Below are 15,043 nucleotides of genomic sequence, written 5' to 3' on the forward strand. Positions count from 1 at the left end.
TGAGGATAGTTAATAACATTATAATTTTTTTTTTTTTTTTACAACCTTCAGATCTATTTATGAAACAGACAAATGCTTGCGCCAAATATCTGTTAAGGTTGAAATGACAAATCAATTGGTCTATAAAGCAGTATTTGATTATTGAAAGTCACTTATAATGCCTAACACTTGTAAAGGAAAAAAAAGGTTGTTTACAGACTTCACACCAGCTCATCTACCCAGCGCAAGTGTTACCAGCCCCTTGCTGAAGGGCTGCAAGGTCCTCTCTGCACAGCTAAGTGTTCCAACACTCACAGCGTCTCCAGTTCCTTTAAACATCATCACACTGCCTGGTGAAAATGACTGCAATTGTTTGCAAAGATGTGAATAAACACTGCAGAAATCACAAGCCGATGCTGCTGTTTAAGAAGTAGTGAAATGATAGTTATGCATCCTGTACAAGAGGCATTTTCTCACAATGAACATTGACTGATACATCATCTGTTCTATTTCTAAATTATGGCTATCTGCATTTCACTCTTTACCACTTACACATTAACAATTTGTAAAATTGTGAAATATTTGCAGTTTTTTTGAATGCAGCCAATAAATCAGCATAACCAATCAGAACCTGACAAAAATCTTCATGTAAGTTCAATTAACAATTGCAATTATAGTATTTATATGAATACATTATAATTTTAAATAAGATAAAATCATTATTATACTAATGGAAAAGTAATTGGGTCACTAATTGTTGAACTTGAAATGTTATGTAGATCTGTTTTACCATATGTGTAGATAATTTTAACGATCAGCATACCAACTTCAAAAATTTCCACCTGGAAAATGTTAAACTCTGCACCCATAATGACATACAGCTGCGTCAAATCCATGTGTGCAACATGGAAGAACAATAGACAACCATGGAAAAATACTGTTAATCATCTTGTCTTCAATTCCAGCAAAGCTTGATTGGTTTGTGTGTGTGACTTGATGCACATTGTTGGCATTTCTAATGCATAACATATGGTTGTTCTAGCAGAAATAATAAGAGGCAGCGCTGAGCCATCATGTTTCAGCAGGGACTGTCAAAAGTTTTCAGTGCTGAAAGGAAATCATCTGAAGTATTAACAATGTCTATCTAAAACAAAATGTTTAGCTTTTTTTGTCAAATTATATAATGGGAATGAAAATGTATAAATTGTTGAAGAAATAATGGTAAAATATACGCATGCTGTCCTTATGTGTGGACTACCCCACCGTGTTTTCTGTTTCATGTTGAAAACGATTCAAATGTTGCAAGAGTAAAGAGTTTATTTGCGCATATATACCATATTATGCATCATTGTCACTACAGTAAAATGTCATTAGAAAAATATAATGGGTGCAGAAGTGTACCATTCAATTCTTCAAAATTAAATAAATGGATTCAAGTCTTATTGCAGTGTCATTTCAAATCCAGAACAGCGCATGTACTTCTTGGCAGGCAGGACCATGGCAGTCCATGAATACAGTAAAGTCCTCTGCCCGCTTCGGCCCGTCAGTCTCTGCTTCCACTGTCAATTGTCGGCTTCATTCTTATGAGAGCAATGCGAGTAGAGGTGGCTGTTCATTCGATCCTGAGGAACCACAGCGTGGCAGAAAGCACATTTAGCAGGACTGCTGCTCTGAGGCGTCGCCAGCTCTGTCACCACGTCAACTACATCACACAGCTCAGGACTCCAGAGAGGCTGCAGAGCAGGATGAACCACAAAAAACATTATATTATTACTGCTCTAAACACTCCCTACACTCCCCTTATTAAAGCATTCTGGGCCACTTGGCCTGCGAGTATCTGTTGCTTTAATCAATAGAAAAACATGTCTTGCCCTGAACAGCCTGCACAAATACAAACTGGAATAAAGGCTAAGGTTTATTCTCAAGTGTGTAATTATGGCTATTTATGTGTTTCTCCATTCAATCAAATATGTTGTGTCTATTAGAAATGCCCGTGCTGATGTTATCCAGGGGAAGAATCATCTTATGAAAAACTGCACCAAACTTTTTTGCAGATCTTGCTGCATGCCATTCACAATTTTTTTATTCGGCATTTATACACATCAGCAAATAAAATCCCACTTAACCATCATACTTGCTTCATCAGATTCAGACACTAATGTGCTTCCATCTGGCTCACACTTTCCAGCAAAGATGCCAAATATAACCAGAGCATCCATGCTTAAATAAAAAAAGAATCAGCACACATTACACAGTAATACATTTCAAGTTAAGCCAAGGGGATTTTTTTTTTTTTTTTGGGCTTCACTCCTCCATTAGCGAAGACCAATCATAAACTGATAATTTGCTACTAGTTTTCTCAGACCTTCTCCTGTGATTCTCACCTGCTGTGGTCCCCGCACATTCTCTTGGGAGAGTGAAGATGATGTGGAGTGGGAGGGGGATGTAGAGTAGACAAAAGGCATGGGCAGTTCCACGGGCTCCTCCTCTGTCATTGCGGAGGGGACATTAGTGAGAGGCAGCTTCATGGGCATGTTGAGACCAATGTGTCTCTCTTGAGCACTGTTCAGGAAGTCATATTCACTGTCCGGAGGGGGTGGGAATTTGACACAGAGTTTGGTGAGAGAGTCTACTAAGTCCCTGTCCTCTGGGCTGGCACCGCGGGATGCCAAGGACGTAGGCGGAAGTGGGTTATCCACTGCTGACCTTAGCACTGAGGAAAAGGGTCTGTCTGCCTCCGCTGTACGGTCTGTGCACTGGATGGGCATGGAGAACCGTTGATCTGTCAGATGGCAGAAAAACATGGGATCTTACACAGTTCTTCCATCTCACTTAACATGTTGAGGTATTTCCGTGCTGGCTTTCAGGACATTTGAGCTTGGCCAGGATTTGAGAAGTTGCACAGACATAAATATCTTTTTGAGAGTATGCTCACACCGGTCCTTTCAACATATCTATATAAACATAAATAAATAAATATGTTTCACACTTTACATTATTATATGAATAACAAAGTTATATTACTATTTATACATCCTGTATCCAGAGCAAGCTTAGTGCCTTTGTCAGTGGAATTATTAAATGTGTTTAACAATGCAATTTTCAAAGAGGTAGTCAGTCATGGTTCAAAAGGCCAATGAGACATTCATGTACAGTCATAGTTGAGGTGTTGGTATCCAATTACTTTAAGGAACAAAGCAAAATCTAGGAAAGACATAAGTTGTTATGACATACTCAAACCTTTTTCAACTTAACATAATTTCTTTTGGGTAATTAAAATAAGAAAGAAAGAGCCAAAGCTGGAATTTGATAAGTATTAATGTTAATATTCAATAAATAAATATAATAAATGCTAAATAAATATTAACATTACCATTTGATGTATCACTTCCTCCGTGAAATCTTTTCAGGTGATCTTTCTGTTTCTGAGTTAGAGACCGAATCTGCCGGAATTTCCCTTGAATTGCTTCAAAAACATCCAGCATGTCCTGGCTGACAAACAAATAAACAAAAAGTGAGATCTAGAAATCTAGACTTCAAATGTAAAAAAAGAAAAAAAATATTTGTGCAGAGACACACATACTAGTCAATGTTGCTGCTGACTGGGAAATCAGGAGCAACAGGAACCATATTCTCCTAAAAGAAGACACAATACATTTATAGTGATCATTATCACCAATCCTCTACAGCCATGTTATTATATATATGCAGCTCTATTTATACATCACAAGTTTATTTTTACTTGTGAAAAACGTTTCCTGGCCAGTAAAACAATGAACAGGCTGTGTAACTGTGCAGTGATATTATCCTCTAGCACCATCTGGTGAAGTAAAAGTGGACACACCTTGTATGTAGTCAAACAGAGAGTGGATACTGTTACAGCAGCAATGCTATCTTTGCTCCCCTCAATGGTTGAGTAGTTGGAAAACAAAAAATAGGAGCATAGAAACACTAAAACAATGCATGTTTCTTCTTGTCAGAAGAAACCAGAAGAGTATTTCCTTTAACTGTCATGACAAGAAAGTTTTATATTTCTAGGCTGGCCTGTGCTGAAGAAAGCAAACATTATTTGCAGCTCACACAGGAACCATCTGTATTTGAAGCCGGCCAATTAGCAAATATAGTGTTTGCTATCAACATCCTTGTTGGCAAAAGTGCAGCAGCAACAAGCAGAAGTACTATCATTGTGTGTTTGTGTGTGAGAGGAAGCTATATGTATTCTCACAAATGATTTCAAGTGGGAGAATGAAGTAAAACCTGTTTGGAAGCGACCATATGGAAGTTCTCAAAGGGTGCAGATGCAGAATGAGCACATTGTGGTGCAGTGAACCTACCAGGTGCGGTTTTATCCTATAAGCACTGGCCCCATCGTGGAGATGGTTGCAAGGCTCACATTTCATCTCTCCTTAGAATCCAAAAACATTGAAAATCAACACTTTGGAGAGGAGAAAATGCTAAATTAAACAGAATGAGCATAATTTATGAAACTCCATAATAATTTGTCCAGTACCCACAATGCAATACAATGTAAGAATAAATGATCTTGCTGTCACATAAGCCAATGTGGCACGTCTCACGAACCTGATGGTTGCCTTGCTGCTGACAACTTAGCTTGAAGTTTTGAAATCAACAGCTGCTGGTCTTCTATCCGCTTTTGAAGTGTTTGAGTGTATACTTCATAATACTGAGTCTGTGAAAATGAAGTTATTTGTTAGCACCAATACCTAGAATCTAGTTTGCATCTATATCTGTCTGTGTGCCATTGTCATTAACATGTTTAAGTAACAGCCACAACAGACTTTTTGCAATTTGAAAGCACTGAGATTAACAAACTGAGTCATTGACATAGAAAATCTTTTTTTGAGAAACTGGCAAGACACACTGCTCTGTGGCTTATTATCTGTGTTAAAATGGAAATGTTTTGCTCAGTTCACACAAAGGTTGCAAAGGTTCCTCTCCTTCGTTCATTACCATTTCCTGCAGCTCCTTTTTGGCATTGTCTTTTTCAATGGAGACCTGGCGATAAGCTTCAAAAGCTTTGTTGAGCTGGTCTCCGATGTTTCTTTCCATGCCGTGTGCTCCACAATCATCACGGACAGAGCAGACATGAGCCCTAAAGGTGAAATCACAAAAATGTAATATTTCTAAAAAGGATGTGCTGTTTAAAATAGAACTGTTGGTTTTTGGTTTTTTTTTTTTGGGGGGGGGTGACTAGTGAGGAAAAAGCATGTGAAGATGCTGAGTATATCTGTTTGCTTGGCTAAAGATGTCTCTGTACACAGCCGTCAATTTGTCTTTACAAACTTTTAAACTATATACTATAAATAAAAGTCAAAGAAATGGTGCCAAATGATTTACTTGATTTACGTAAACTACTGATGCAATGACACAACTGCACCAAGACTGTGTAAACAAGCTACCTAATCTTTGCTTTTTACCAGAAAATATTGGCAGCGCAAGTGGATCATCAGCTAATGTGCAAAAGCTGAATTTTACTGTTCACATGTCAACAACTGATACCTTGTTCTAAATGCACAAAATGATGTGCTCGGGATGTTGATAAGCAACGGAGACACAGAAAAAATAACTGAAGTTGCTCAATGCACTTTGCAATATATTGCATAACATATGTAGGACTACTGACCTGAACAGTTTGTGCATTGTGATCATTTTCTTGTCCAGTGTACCTGAACTGCTGCAGCACCGTGAACTTGTAAATGAGCATGGCTGTGTTGAGGTGGTGAAAATTAAGAAAGAAGCTGCCAATCTAAGCCAGAGCTGCTCATAAATTATTGCTTAGCCTTTCACAATAAATGTCACAGCAACAGAATACTTGTCAGCGGTTCAACACAGCAACGGCTCCAGGATGACGCCAAAATAAAAGTCCACGGGCTGAGTAGAATTACACGGAATTACACGAATTACCATCAGAGTAAAAAGGAGCACTTTAAAGTGTCATCCAAAAAAAAAAAAAAAAAAGCAAAATGGTCCCCACAGTTCCTTATTCTTCACTCTGGAAGTGTCTGGTTAGCTTTAGCTCATTCAACCGGCGGCTGGTGGATAAAACGACCGAGCAACAAGTCCACAGATCAGTTTACCTCCCCGCCAAGTGACGGAGTGTGCCTGCTTACCTTCATTAGAGTAACAACCCAGGTCGAAATTTTTTTGTTTTGACACCACCGCAGCACTGTCGCCTAATCTTCAAATGCGAAGCTACGAAGCGCCGGAGAGGATATTGCAATGTATGTTTTACATACCCTGGTTGAGTTGGGAACTTCCCTCGGGGAATCCCCGTCTGCGGACTTCCGCCTTTGCCCGGGCCGGGCCAATCAGAGCGCAGCTCGCGGAGGAGAGCTGGGCGGTGAGCTGGTTGAGGGTTCTTCCAGCCTGCTCGTCTGCAAACCGACCGCCGTGCATGTTTGAACCGTCTCCAAAAGGCTGTGCTCATTTTCGCTCCCCTGGCTGTTGTTTTGTTGATTACTGCGCTGCAAATGCGACTTTCTTTTCCAGAGACAGAGCGGATCTTTGCATTGTTGTGATTAAAAGCTGCGACGGGAACGTGTGGGTGAATCTGTCGGGGGGCCCAAAGCCACAAAAACAAACACACGCACGCACACACACACTAATGCTGTTGGGCCCCCTTCTATCAGCACACGAACACAAATACACAAATACTGCAGTGTCTGTTTGAGCTGAACTTGGACTTGGCTGGCTCAAATTCCTCAGAAAGTACGCAGTTAAGTAAAGACAATCAATTGGCTCCTAGATTGTTACATAATCTTGTGGCCTTGTTTTGTTGAGAAGTCCTGCATTACCAAACATTTTCATTGTTTTGATTATACTGTACAATGTAAACATAAGTTTCATTCAACTGAATGTTATTGTCACATTAATCAAGAGCTGTGCTCCTAATTAGTGTGTCCATGTATCTAAGTTTTGTTTTGTGTTTTTACATTTTTGTGCAGTCTGCACTGGAATATTCATATGTGCTGATCCTCTCTTCAATTTAGCTTGTTGTATTGTAATATTGTCTTTTATGTGCTTTTGTAAATCTTCGTTTTAAGCTTTTCTACCCATTCCTGATGCAGAACTTTACTGTACATGGCAACAGATTTACCCTTGACTCTCTTGACTCCTAAGTCTTGAAACAAGGTTAATTGATGTTCCAACAAAGTAGTCCTGGCTGCTCATGGGGTATCAGGGTAAAATATAAAATATACCCCGTCAGTTTAGTGCATTGCAGTTGGGAGCAAGCGGGACTCCAACAGAAATGGCATAACAGTAGATTGTAAAGGAATTATGGTACAAACTATTAAATTACCTCTTAAAGGCACACCGTTATTTTGGGTGGCCTGGCCTTCCTTATCATAAACAGAGGCACTACAGTTTATTTTGACTCATTATATGGAGCTAGTGAAAAATCTATATGCCTTCTTTTTTGTTTTTCCTTTATTTATTTATTTTACAAAGATATTGCTCATCTACGGCTTTTATCTAAAAATATTATATAGAGTAAATCCTTCAAATCCTTTTAGTGCCACCTGGTGAGTGTTGAAAAAAGAAAGCAAAAGTAACGAGACCACAACTTGTACCACATGGGATCAGGTTCTTATGTTGTGGCAAAGAATCAGTAAATGATGGAAGGAGTGCCTCTCTCTGTCTCTGCACCTCTGAAAACCTGTTTATTTTAAGAATTGTAAGAAACCCAATCAGGAAGAAATGTTGAAAGATAATGATTAAGTTGGTGAAACTGGGCCACATACAATGTTTGCACTTCTTTTACAGATTTTGCTTCATTTTTCAATGATGTAATGTTAACTTAGAGGAACAAGGACATTTTTTCAACTCTGCCTGGTACACTGTCTGCAGAAATGGTGCCTTTACATGTCATTGTTTCATGTGGAGGTATGACTACAAACGATCTAGGTGATGACCTCTGACATTGACGAAATGAGAGTGCATGTCCCAGACTTGATTGAGTCCCAAAGTGGAAAGCCCCCCTCAAATGCTGCAGCAGCATGAAAATAACAACCACTAGATGGCAGCCACGAGTGATATCCTGAGATGAAGCACCTTCTTTAGATCAATGAGGGGGACTCTGAGTGCCACCCACTGATATTTTCGAAGGAATTTAAACAAGAAATTTCCATTGTTAATCCAATTATATATTTGTAACTGATATTTATTTCAATCTGTTCTAACATGCAGTGGACATGGAAACACGACAATAATCAGCTACTGGTCTCGAACCAGGGCTCAGCGTTCTTCAGATTTTCCTCCTGTAAACCTTTAGGTCAGATTTGAGCATCAGGTGAATGCTTTCAGTGCATGGCCACACAGCTCTTTAGTTCAAGTACCATTTACACTGCTCCGTCAGTCTTCAACACCTGCTTTGTCCAACTTTAGTGAGGAGGAAATTCAATTACCCCTCCTGCTGCTCAGCTTGTGATCTGGGGTTGTAAAATGACTTCATAAAATCTAATAAGATTTTTTAAAATCTGGAACTTTTCAATAATGCAGTCTTCATCGACTTCACGCATGTCTGTTTGAGAGTAAATTATATTAATGTGAGAGAGGTCCAAACATGAGACAGATTTATGAACACTGCTCTTCCCTTTCATGTGCTGATCTCCTCAGTTAGATCTTTCCCGCCTTTGTCTCCTTCTTTCTCTTTTTTCTGTGCTGAATGTACTTACCTAACACACCCTTGTGTGACTCATAAAAAATGATTGGCTCCACAAAGCTTGACCATACGTTTCCATTAGCTTCAACTCTCACATGGATCCAACATCTTAACACTGAAGCATTCTTATCAGCAATATGAGCATCTCCTGCTTCATGAGACCACACAACATATCCACCTCAGCAACCCATAGAGAGGAAGTTGAAGACTTGAAAAGACAAAGCAGAATATAGTGGCTGCAGTGCATTCAATATAAACCACAGTTATCTTACATTCATCAATCTCTGTCACATGCTGCCACTTAAAGGAGACATAAACGGTCAATTTTCACCTAACCTTAACCCTCACCAGAGACATGCTTTTTCCCGTTGAGACTATTTCCTCTCAAAGCATTATGTACCTAGTACCCTGATTTTGCCACGTACAAGAGGACATCAGTGGTGCAGATGTCTCATAAATTTCAGCAGAAATGATCTCTGGGGAGATGTGGTGTCCTTTCCCAGTATTATCCTGAAGGAGACATCTGAAAGGGTCAGGTGTTGGGTTTTTGCCCTTTGTCTATTACAACACATGTGATTCACTGAGGGACCTATTAGCAGGATGAGCAAGATATTTGTATGCACAATATGATGGTGTATCAGCTGATGTGATCATCTAATGGCGTGTTCCCCAGGAAACTTGCCATTACGGGCGACCTTGTTCTTCATAGCTAGATCACGCTGGAGCCTGGCTGTAGTTGAGCAGTAAATCTTGAGCCAATGAACAATGTTTCCTCCATGTCTAGCAAAAATAAACAATCTGCTGTAGGTCTGCAGAAACAGGAGATCAGACAGAGGGCAGAGCTGAGGACTCTGGCATGCCAGGGGAGGAGGAATGCGGGGGGAAACACACTGATCAGATTTCAGTAGCCCAGAGAGAGGTCGACCAGAATGAAAAGAAACCCAGGACCCGCAAATGATGAAAGCACAAAATGGAAGCACACAAAAAAGCTTTTTTTTTTTTTTTTCTTTTGCCTTGAACAGCTTTTTTAATGAAGAGATATTGAAGGGGGTCTGTTGTTGTTTATTCATCTCTCACGTCAAAAATATTCACCGCATTTTTACAAGGTGCCATTTACAATACATAAAAACTGGACATTATCTAGTAAAATATTCCTAACAACACAGCAGACTGGGGAGCCTTGGTGGTTTCTATCAGAGGATAAAGCTGCACACAATACTGTTTTGGTTCAGGCTCTGGCCTCAGGGGCTTCCTGCTATTTGAAGAGGATGGGGTGGGGATGAGTACAATGAAAAAGTGTGAGAAGATTGTACAGTTCTGAGAGGGTTCAACAATTTGTCATTGTACTCTAAATCTATATGTGGAGTTTTATGATGGTTCTCTGCTCTGGACTTTTATAGGCTGATATATATTTAGTTTGCCCAATTCCCAGGAGTATTAAAATTCAATATCAATAGAGCTTCAATATATGCATTTACTGTGTCAATAAGCATGTTATTTATTCGCAACTTACGTGACCTAAATAAGATGTTTTGCAAAGTTACTGCAACAACACTTTCCTGCATGCTTATCGAATTTCCTGATTGACAGTCAAAGGAAGTGCTCTCCCTGTTCCTGTTACGTGAAAGCTAAACCACAAACCTTTCATTTAACAAAATGTTTGCCAAACTAATGACCTTGAATAACCATTTAACTTTCCTTTGAATGGTTTATGGAAGTTTTCTTCAAATCAAATGTAGTAATATTGTATCTTATCTAACTTAATAAAAATCCTGAATTATCAACATTTAAATACCCCAAAGTGAGCGAACAATAAATTAGTTGTTGTCCTCAAGCGCATGCATTGATTTTTAATTTGTCATAGTAAGATAAGGCATGTTCAGGCAACCACAGAAAGTCAATAGGCTTGTGGAAAGGCAGGGTCATGGATGTGTGGGAATGTTTGAAAAGCAAAATCCACTGAATCCTTTTATTCTGTCTTTGTGGGAAAAGTTGGAAGTCAAGATTTATCTCCTGGATTACAATTTCTGATACATGCAAACCAACACATAATGTGAGTGTTTTATAGGGATAGGGAGGACTAGATGAGGCATGTGGGATGTTCACAACAGATCTCACCTCTGCAAACTGAGCAAACAGCATGCAAAAGCTCGATTCTTGTTGTTGTAGTTGTGTTACAGTATATGGTATATGTGGCACCCTGAACATGCATGTTTTGAAATAATTTATGGAACAGACAATATTGAAGCAAAGCAATCGTAATACTGCCGTAGGACAGAACACAGGTTGGTTAGGCAGCTTTATAATCATGCATAGCAGCATGAAAGGTTTTAATTATTGAACAAAAGTGAAATGGTATATTAGGTTTAAAGGAAAGTCCCCAGCTGACCTCATATAAGGAGCCCTTTAGTGCTCTCCATTACTCAAGCTCATAAAAATTTTATCAACAGGCTCCAGATAGACAATTTATACCAGCAACAGGAAACACAGACCATGAATTCACGCTAACACTTACCCTTCAGTGGAACTTCTGAAAATCATATTTATTGGTGCATTAGTGCATCCCCAGACACACTTCCGGAACAGTTATCAGTGAAAAAAGTTTTTAGAATGGAGTCATTCATTCGCAGCAGTTCTCATGATTACATGGGGTTTTATGACTTTCTGATATGATTGAACTGTTTACCAGCTGACAAAACAGGACATTATTGCATAAAAAGTGATAAAATGTCTTTATTACTTTTTGGTGTTTTAATAAAGTTGTCACTCCGTGCAGTTTTGTAGTAGAGATAGTAACTCTTGATGAAGTCATGATCATTTGGTAATAATTTGGCGATTGTTGATAGCTGGGTGCTCTAACTGAAGTAAGTTTTAGATCACTATCAAGGCTAAAGCATCTAATGCTCTGGTGAGCATGTGGACAATAGCATTATGCTGAGGCTGAACAGCACCATACAATGTTTACAATAAAGTTTGGAGAGTTGCCCGGCAGCAGAATGTACACAATGAAACAGCTCAGTGGCGTTGCCCTTTATGTCTGTGTCCAGGCCTGAAAGAACAGCCTTTGTACACATGACTCTCATTCTCATTCAATTGACATGGGCAAAACGAGGGGCAAGCTCTACAATAAAACCTTTCCTGCTGTCAAGTATTTCCTCTAATACATCAGAAAGTGTTCACTTCAAATATGTGTGAAAATGGAAAAAGAGAAACGTGAATAAACCCGACCTAATCATGCGAACTCCTGCGTGTGTTGGCAGTTGTCAAAGCTTGAAAGAATCAATGTGATATTATCCAGGTCTGTGTTGTGTGAAAAACATTTCTACAATGTTGTAATTTTTTAAATCACTTGCAGACTGCAGACAAAGGAGATGCTCAGGACCAAATGAACACAATCTTAATTTGATTTCATAGCGTTTGCAATCTTCATGTGGAAAGAACTCTTTCTTAGACAAATCTAATAATGAATATTTCATATCACATGGTTAAAGCTCTTTCCATTTGCAACCTCTGGATTCATAAACTGTCCCACCACACTTGTTTTTTCTACATTTAGATGGTAATGAAAGTTGCTTCTAATGGCCAGCATAATGTTACAACTACAATAAATGGCACATAATGTGGTCAACGTGCCTTTTTGTTAAGTGTGTAGGTACTACCACTCTTGGCTTTCAAAAAGATCCATCCAAAGTAGTTACTAGTCAAATGGAAGAGGTAATGTGACTCATTCCGTTTTGGATAACTGAGTAGGGCTGTCATGAACACCACTCCCACACCAGCACCTCAATTAAACATGAGAGCTGTGAATCTGGCATTTTTGCTTGGTGACACACTCACGCACACACACACATAGGCACTCACAACTCGCTTTTGCGGCTAATTTACAGTCAAGAGTCAGGGGAAATTAATCTGCTGCCAGAGAGGGGTTCCAAATGCCCCACCCCTTCCATCCAGACAGGAAGGCAAAGGGCTGTTAGCAAAAAGCTTCCTGGAGCTGCTAAAACTCTACAACACTGATTTGGTTGTGCGCCTTGTCAGGAATCTGACACAGTGAAGAAGTGAGGAGAAACGTCTGCCTCTGCCATTCACAGATAGAACTGTGAGACTGATTGCTGTTATAATCTGTAAGGACCAAGCAGAGATCGTCACTTGCTTTGTGAACACCAGAATTATTTGCTTGTAGATAATTTTCATTACTTGTCCTAAAATAAACCCTCCCTCTAATTTCCCTTGGAAATACCCGGTGTGTGTGTTTTAGTGTGAGCCTGTACGTAGGAGGGTTGTTTTTGTTTTTTTTTATTGTTGTTGTTTCGTTTTTTTTGTTATCTTTACATTTGTGTGCCCATGCAAATGAATACACAGCGTATATTTTAATATCTCTGGATGATAAAGTGAGATCTTGATATCCAATAGTTCCTGAATAGCCAACTTCTGCACTTTAGAAAATATTCCAACAATGTTTCCTGAAGTGAGCAAACAGCGTATTGTATACACGATAAGTTGTCCTTGCAGGTCTAGTTCATGTAAAGACAGCAGCTCACATAAAACAGGAATTATTCTACCAGTGGTTTTAGTAGAATATATCCATGTTTCAGTTTATCTAGGTGTTTTTATAGTGTTACACAAACACCGGGATAAGAGATAACCTTTCCTTTCTGTTTCATAAAAGGTGCTCTGCCCTGCCCCCCGCCTTTAGTACCCTGAGCAGAGCGCTGAGTCAAACCTCTCTACCTTTCCTCTAATGCTGACCCATTGGCTTCTGTTGGCCTGGTGAACTCCACTCCATGCTGTCCTTGTGACCTTTGGTTTCGTGGACGTTGATATTTCACATATTGTACTGAAAAATAGACATATTGATGGCTTCTATAGAAGGGCAGTGATGTCATTGTGTGCTATCAACGTGTAAGGGCCCCTTTTTTCGAAGGACACGGCCAAAGCAAAGAGATCTTGGGCTGTATTTTCTCTAAATAATGCACATATAGTTTAACATGTTGGTTAAAATGTGAAAGCTCACATGCAATATGGTTCATGTCAGTCTTGCCCAGACTGAAATCAAAAGGTTCAACTGACTATAAAGCCAGAATAAGACAGCAGTCATTGCTGGGCATGGTGCTATCTTCCTGAAGCTCACCATTAATTCATATTTTCTGTCACTGCTGGTGGGTTTCTAATCAGTAGGTGACAGTGGTGGGTAGATTATCTTTGATTTATAGCCCTCTTACCTGCTCTAATAAAGACCCCCCACACAAACAAACACAAGCACCACTACTGCAACTTGTCATCACTCACAGTAAGAGGGCCCTACTAACAATCCATAATAGAAGCCACCTTTCTCAACAAAATTGTAGTGCAGTGTGAAACACAATCCTTAAAAGCCTTCTAGCCATACAGAAAGCTATTTTTGGAGATATATATATATGTTTTGCAGTATCCAACAGGGAGATTCCCGCAACCAAATTGAGCAGAATTTCTCAAGGAGCTGGAGAGCTTGAAACACAAGAGCAAACTCTGAAGCAAAGTTCCAGGTGACCACGATAAGATTTTGAATGTCAGAGAAATGATAAAAGCTGGAAAATTGTCAGTTTTTTTATTACTATGTTTGGCTTTGGGTGTAAGCAGTTTGTTATTGGAACTGATTGTTTTCTGCTGCTGGGCCATTGTGAAAGGGAAAACACCATACCCTTCTATGCAGTGGCCCACAAGTCAAAATTGATTTTTCTCAAATGAGTGTATAAGAAAACGTCCCCACAACTACAAATTATCATTTAATTAAGGATATATTTCCCTACATTTGGAAGGGCTGATCATTCAACTCGTCCCATTTCACCAGTTGTTATTATAATACAACAATTATATATCTGCATAAAAAACTGCGTTTTTATGTTAATGCAGAAACCGGTATGTCTCCATGTGGGTGTGTCTGGTTAATTGGGCAAACTATTCCTCGAGTTTCAGATCAAATTTTAGACTAATGGGAAAGGCATGTGTTCATTCAGCATCGTCTCTTAAAATATGTTTACGATTAGCAATCATCCTTTTCACAAAGAAACTTTGAAACCACACGGTTTCTCACGTCCATCTGCATTTTGGATCATACTAAGCCTCAGTAAATTGCCGTCGCCGTACTGAATGGCCTGACACGAAGAAGCATCACAACATCGAAACAGAGAGGTTGGTGTTATTTGGCCTTCATCTAATGATATTTGCAGTGTGTTTTAAGAGTTCAACGCTGAAATAAACCCAAACTTCAGTCAAAACACCGCGTCGAGCAGCCGCACGGTGGAATGTTTGGTATGTGCTCCGTAACACATCAACAACGACAGAGGTGGAGACGGCCGTTTATCTTGTCTCTTAGCATGACACAAACCGTGGGAAATTATC

At 39.4% G+C, this 15,043-nt stretch overlaps 1 protein-coding gene across 3 annotated transcripts; it reads right to left on the bottom strand.

Annotated features, from left to right (window-relative positions):
* Nucleotides 1-6,271, bottom strand: tank (TRAF family member-associated NFKB activator). 3 transcript variants are annotated; one of them, XM_029493009.1, is made up of 8 exons: nucleotides 6,237-6,271; nucleotides 4,951-5,092; nucleotides 4,561-4,669; nucleotides 4,314-4,384; nucleotides 3,563-3,615; nucleotides 3,353-3,471; nucleotides 2,364-2,761; nucleotides 1-1,712 (listed from the first exon to the last, which is right to left on the bottom strand). In XM_029493009.1, exons 2-8 carry the CDS (start codon nucleotides 5,047-5,049, stop codon nucleotides 1,542-1,544), a joined length of 1,020 nt encoding a protein of 339 aa, XP_029348869.1. In that variant the 5' UTR covers nucleotides 5,050-5,092; nucleotides 6,237-6,271; the 3' UTR covers nucleotides 1-1,541. The 3 variants fall into 3 exon arrangements, with proteins under 3 accessions (XP_029348869.1, XP_029348868.1, XP_029348867.1); XM_029493008.1 differs by having other exon boundaries at nucleotides 6,111-6,248; XM_029493007.1 differs by lacking the exon at nucleotides 6,237-6,271 and adding an exon at nucleotides 5,624-6,213.
* Nucleotides 6,272-15,043: the final 8,772 nt, after the last annotated feature.

The sequence above is a fragment of the Echeneis naucrates genome, chromosome 21, assembly GCF_900963305.1.
Source record: "Echeneis naucrates chromosome 21, fEcheNa1.1, whole genome shotgun sequence".
In the NCBI taxonomy this organism is placed as follows: domain Eukaryota; kingdom Metazoa; phylum Chordata; class Actinopteri; order Carangiformes; family Echeneidae; genus Echeneis; species Echeneis naucrates.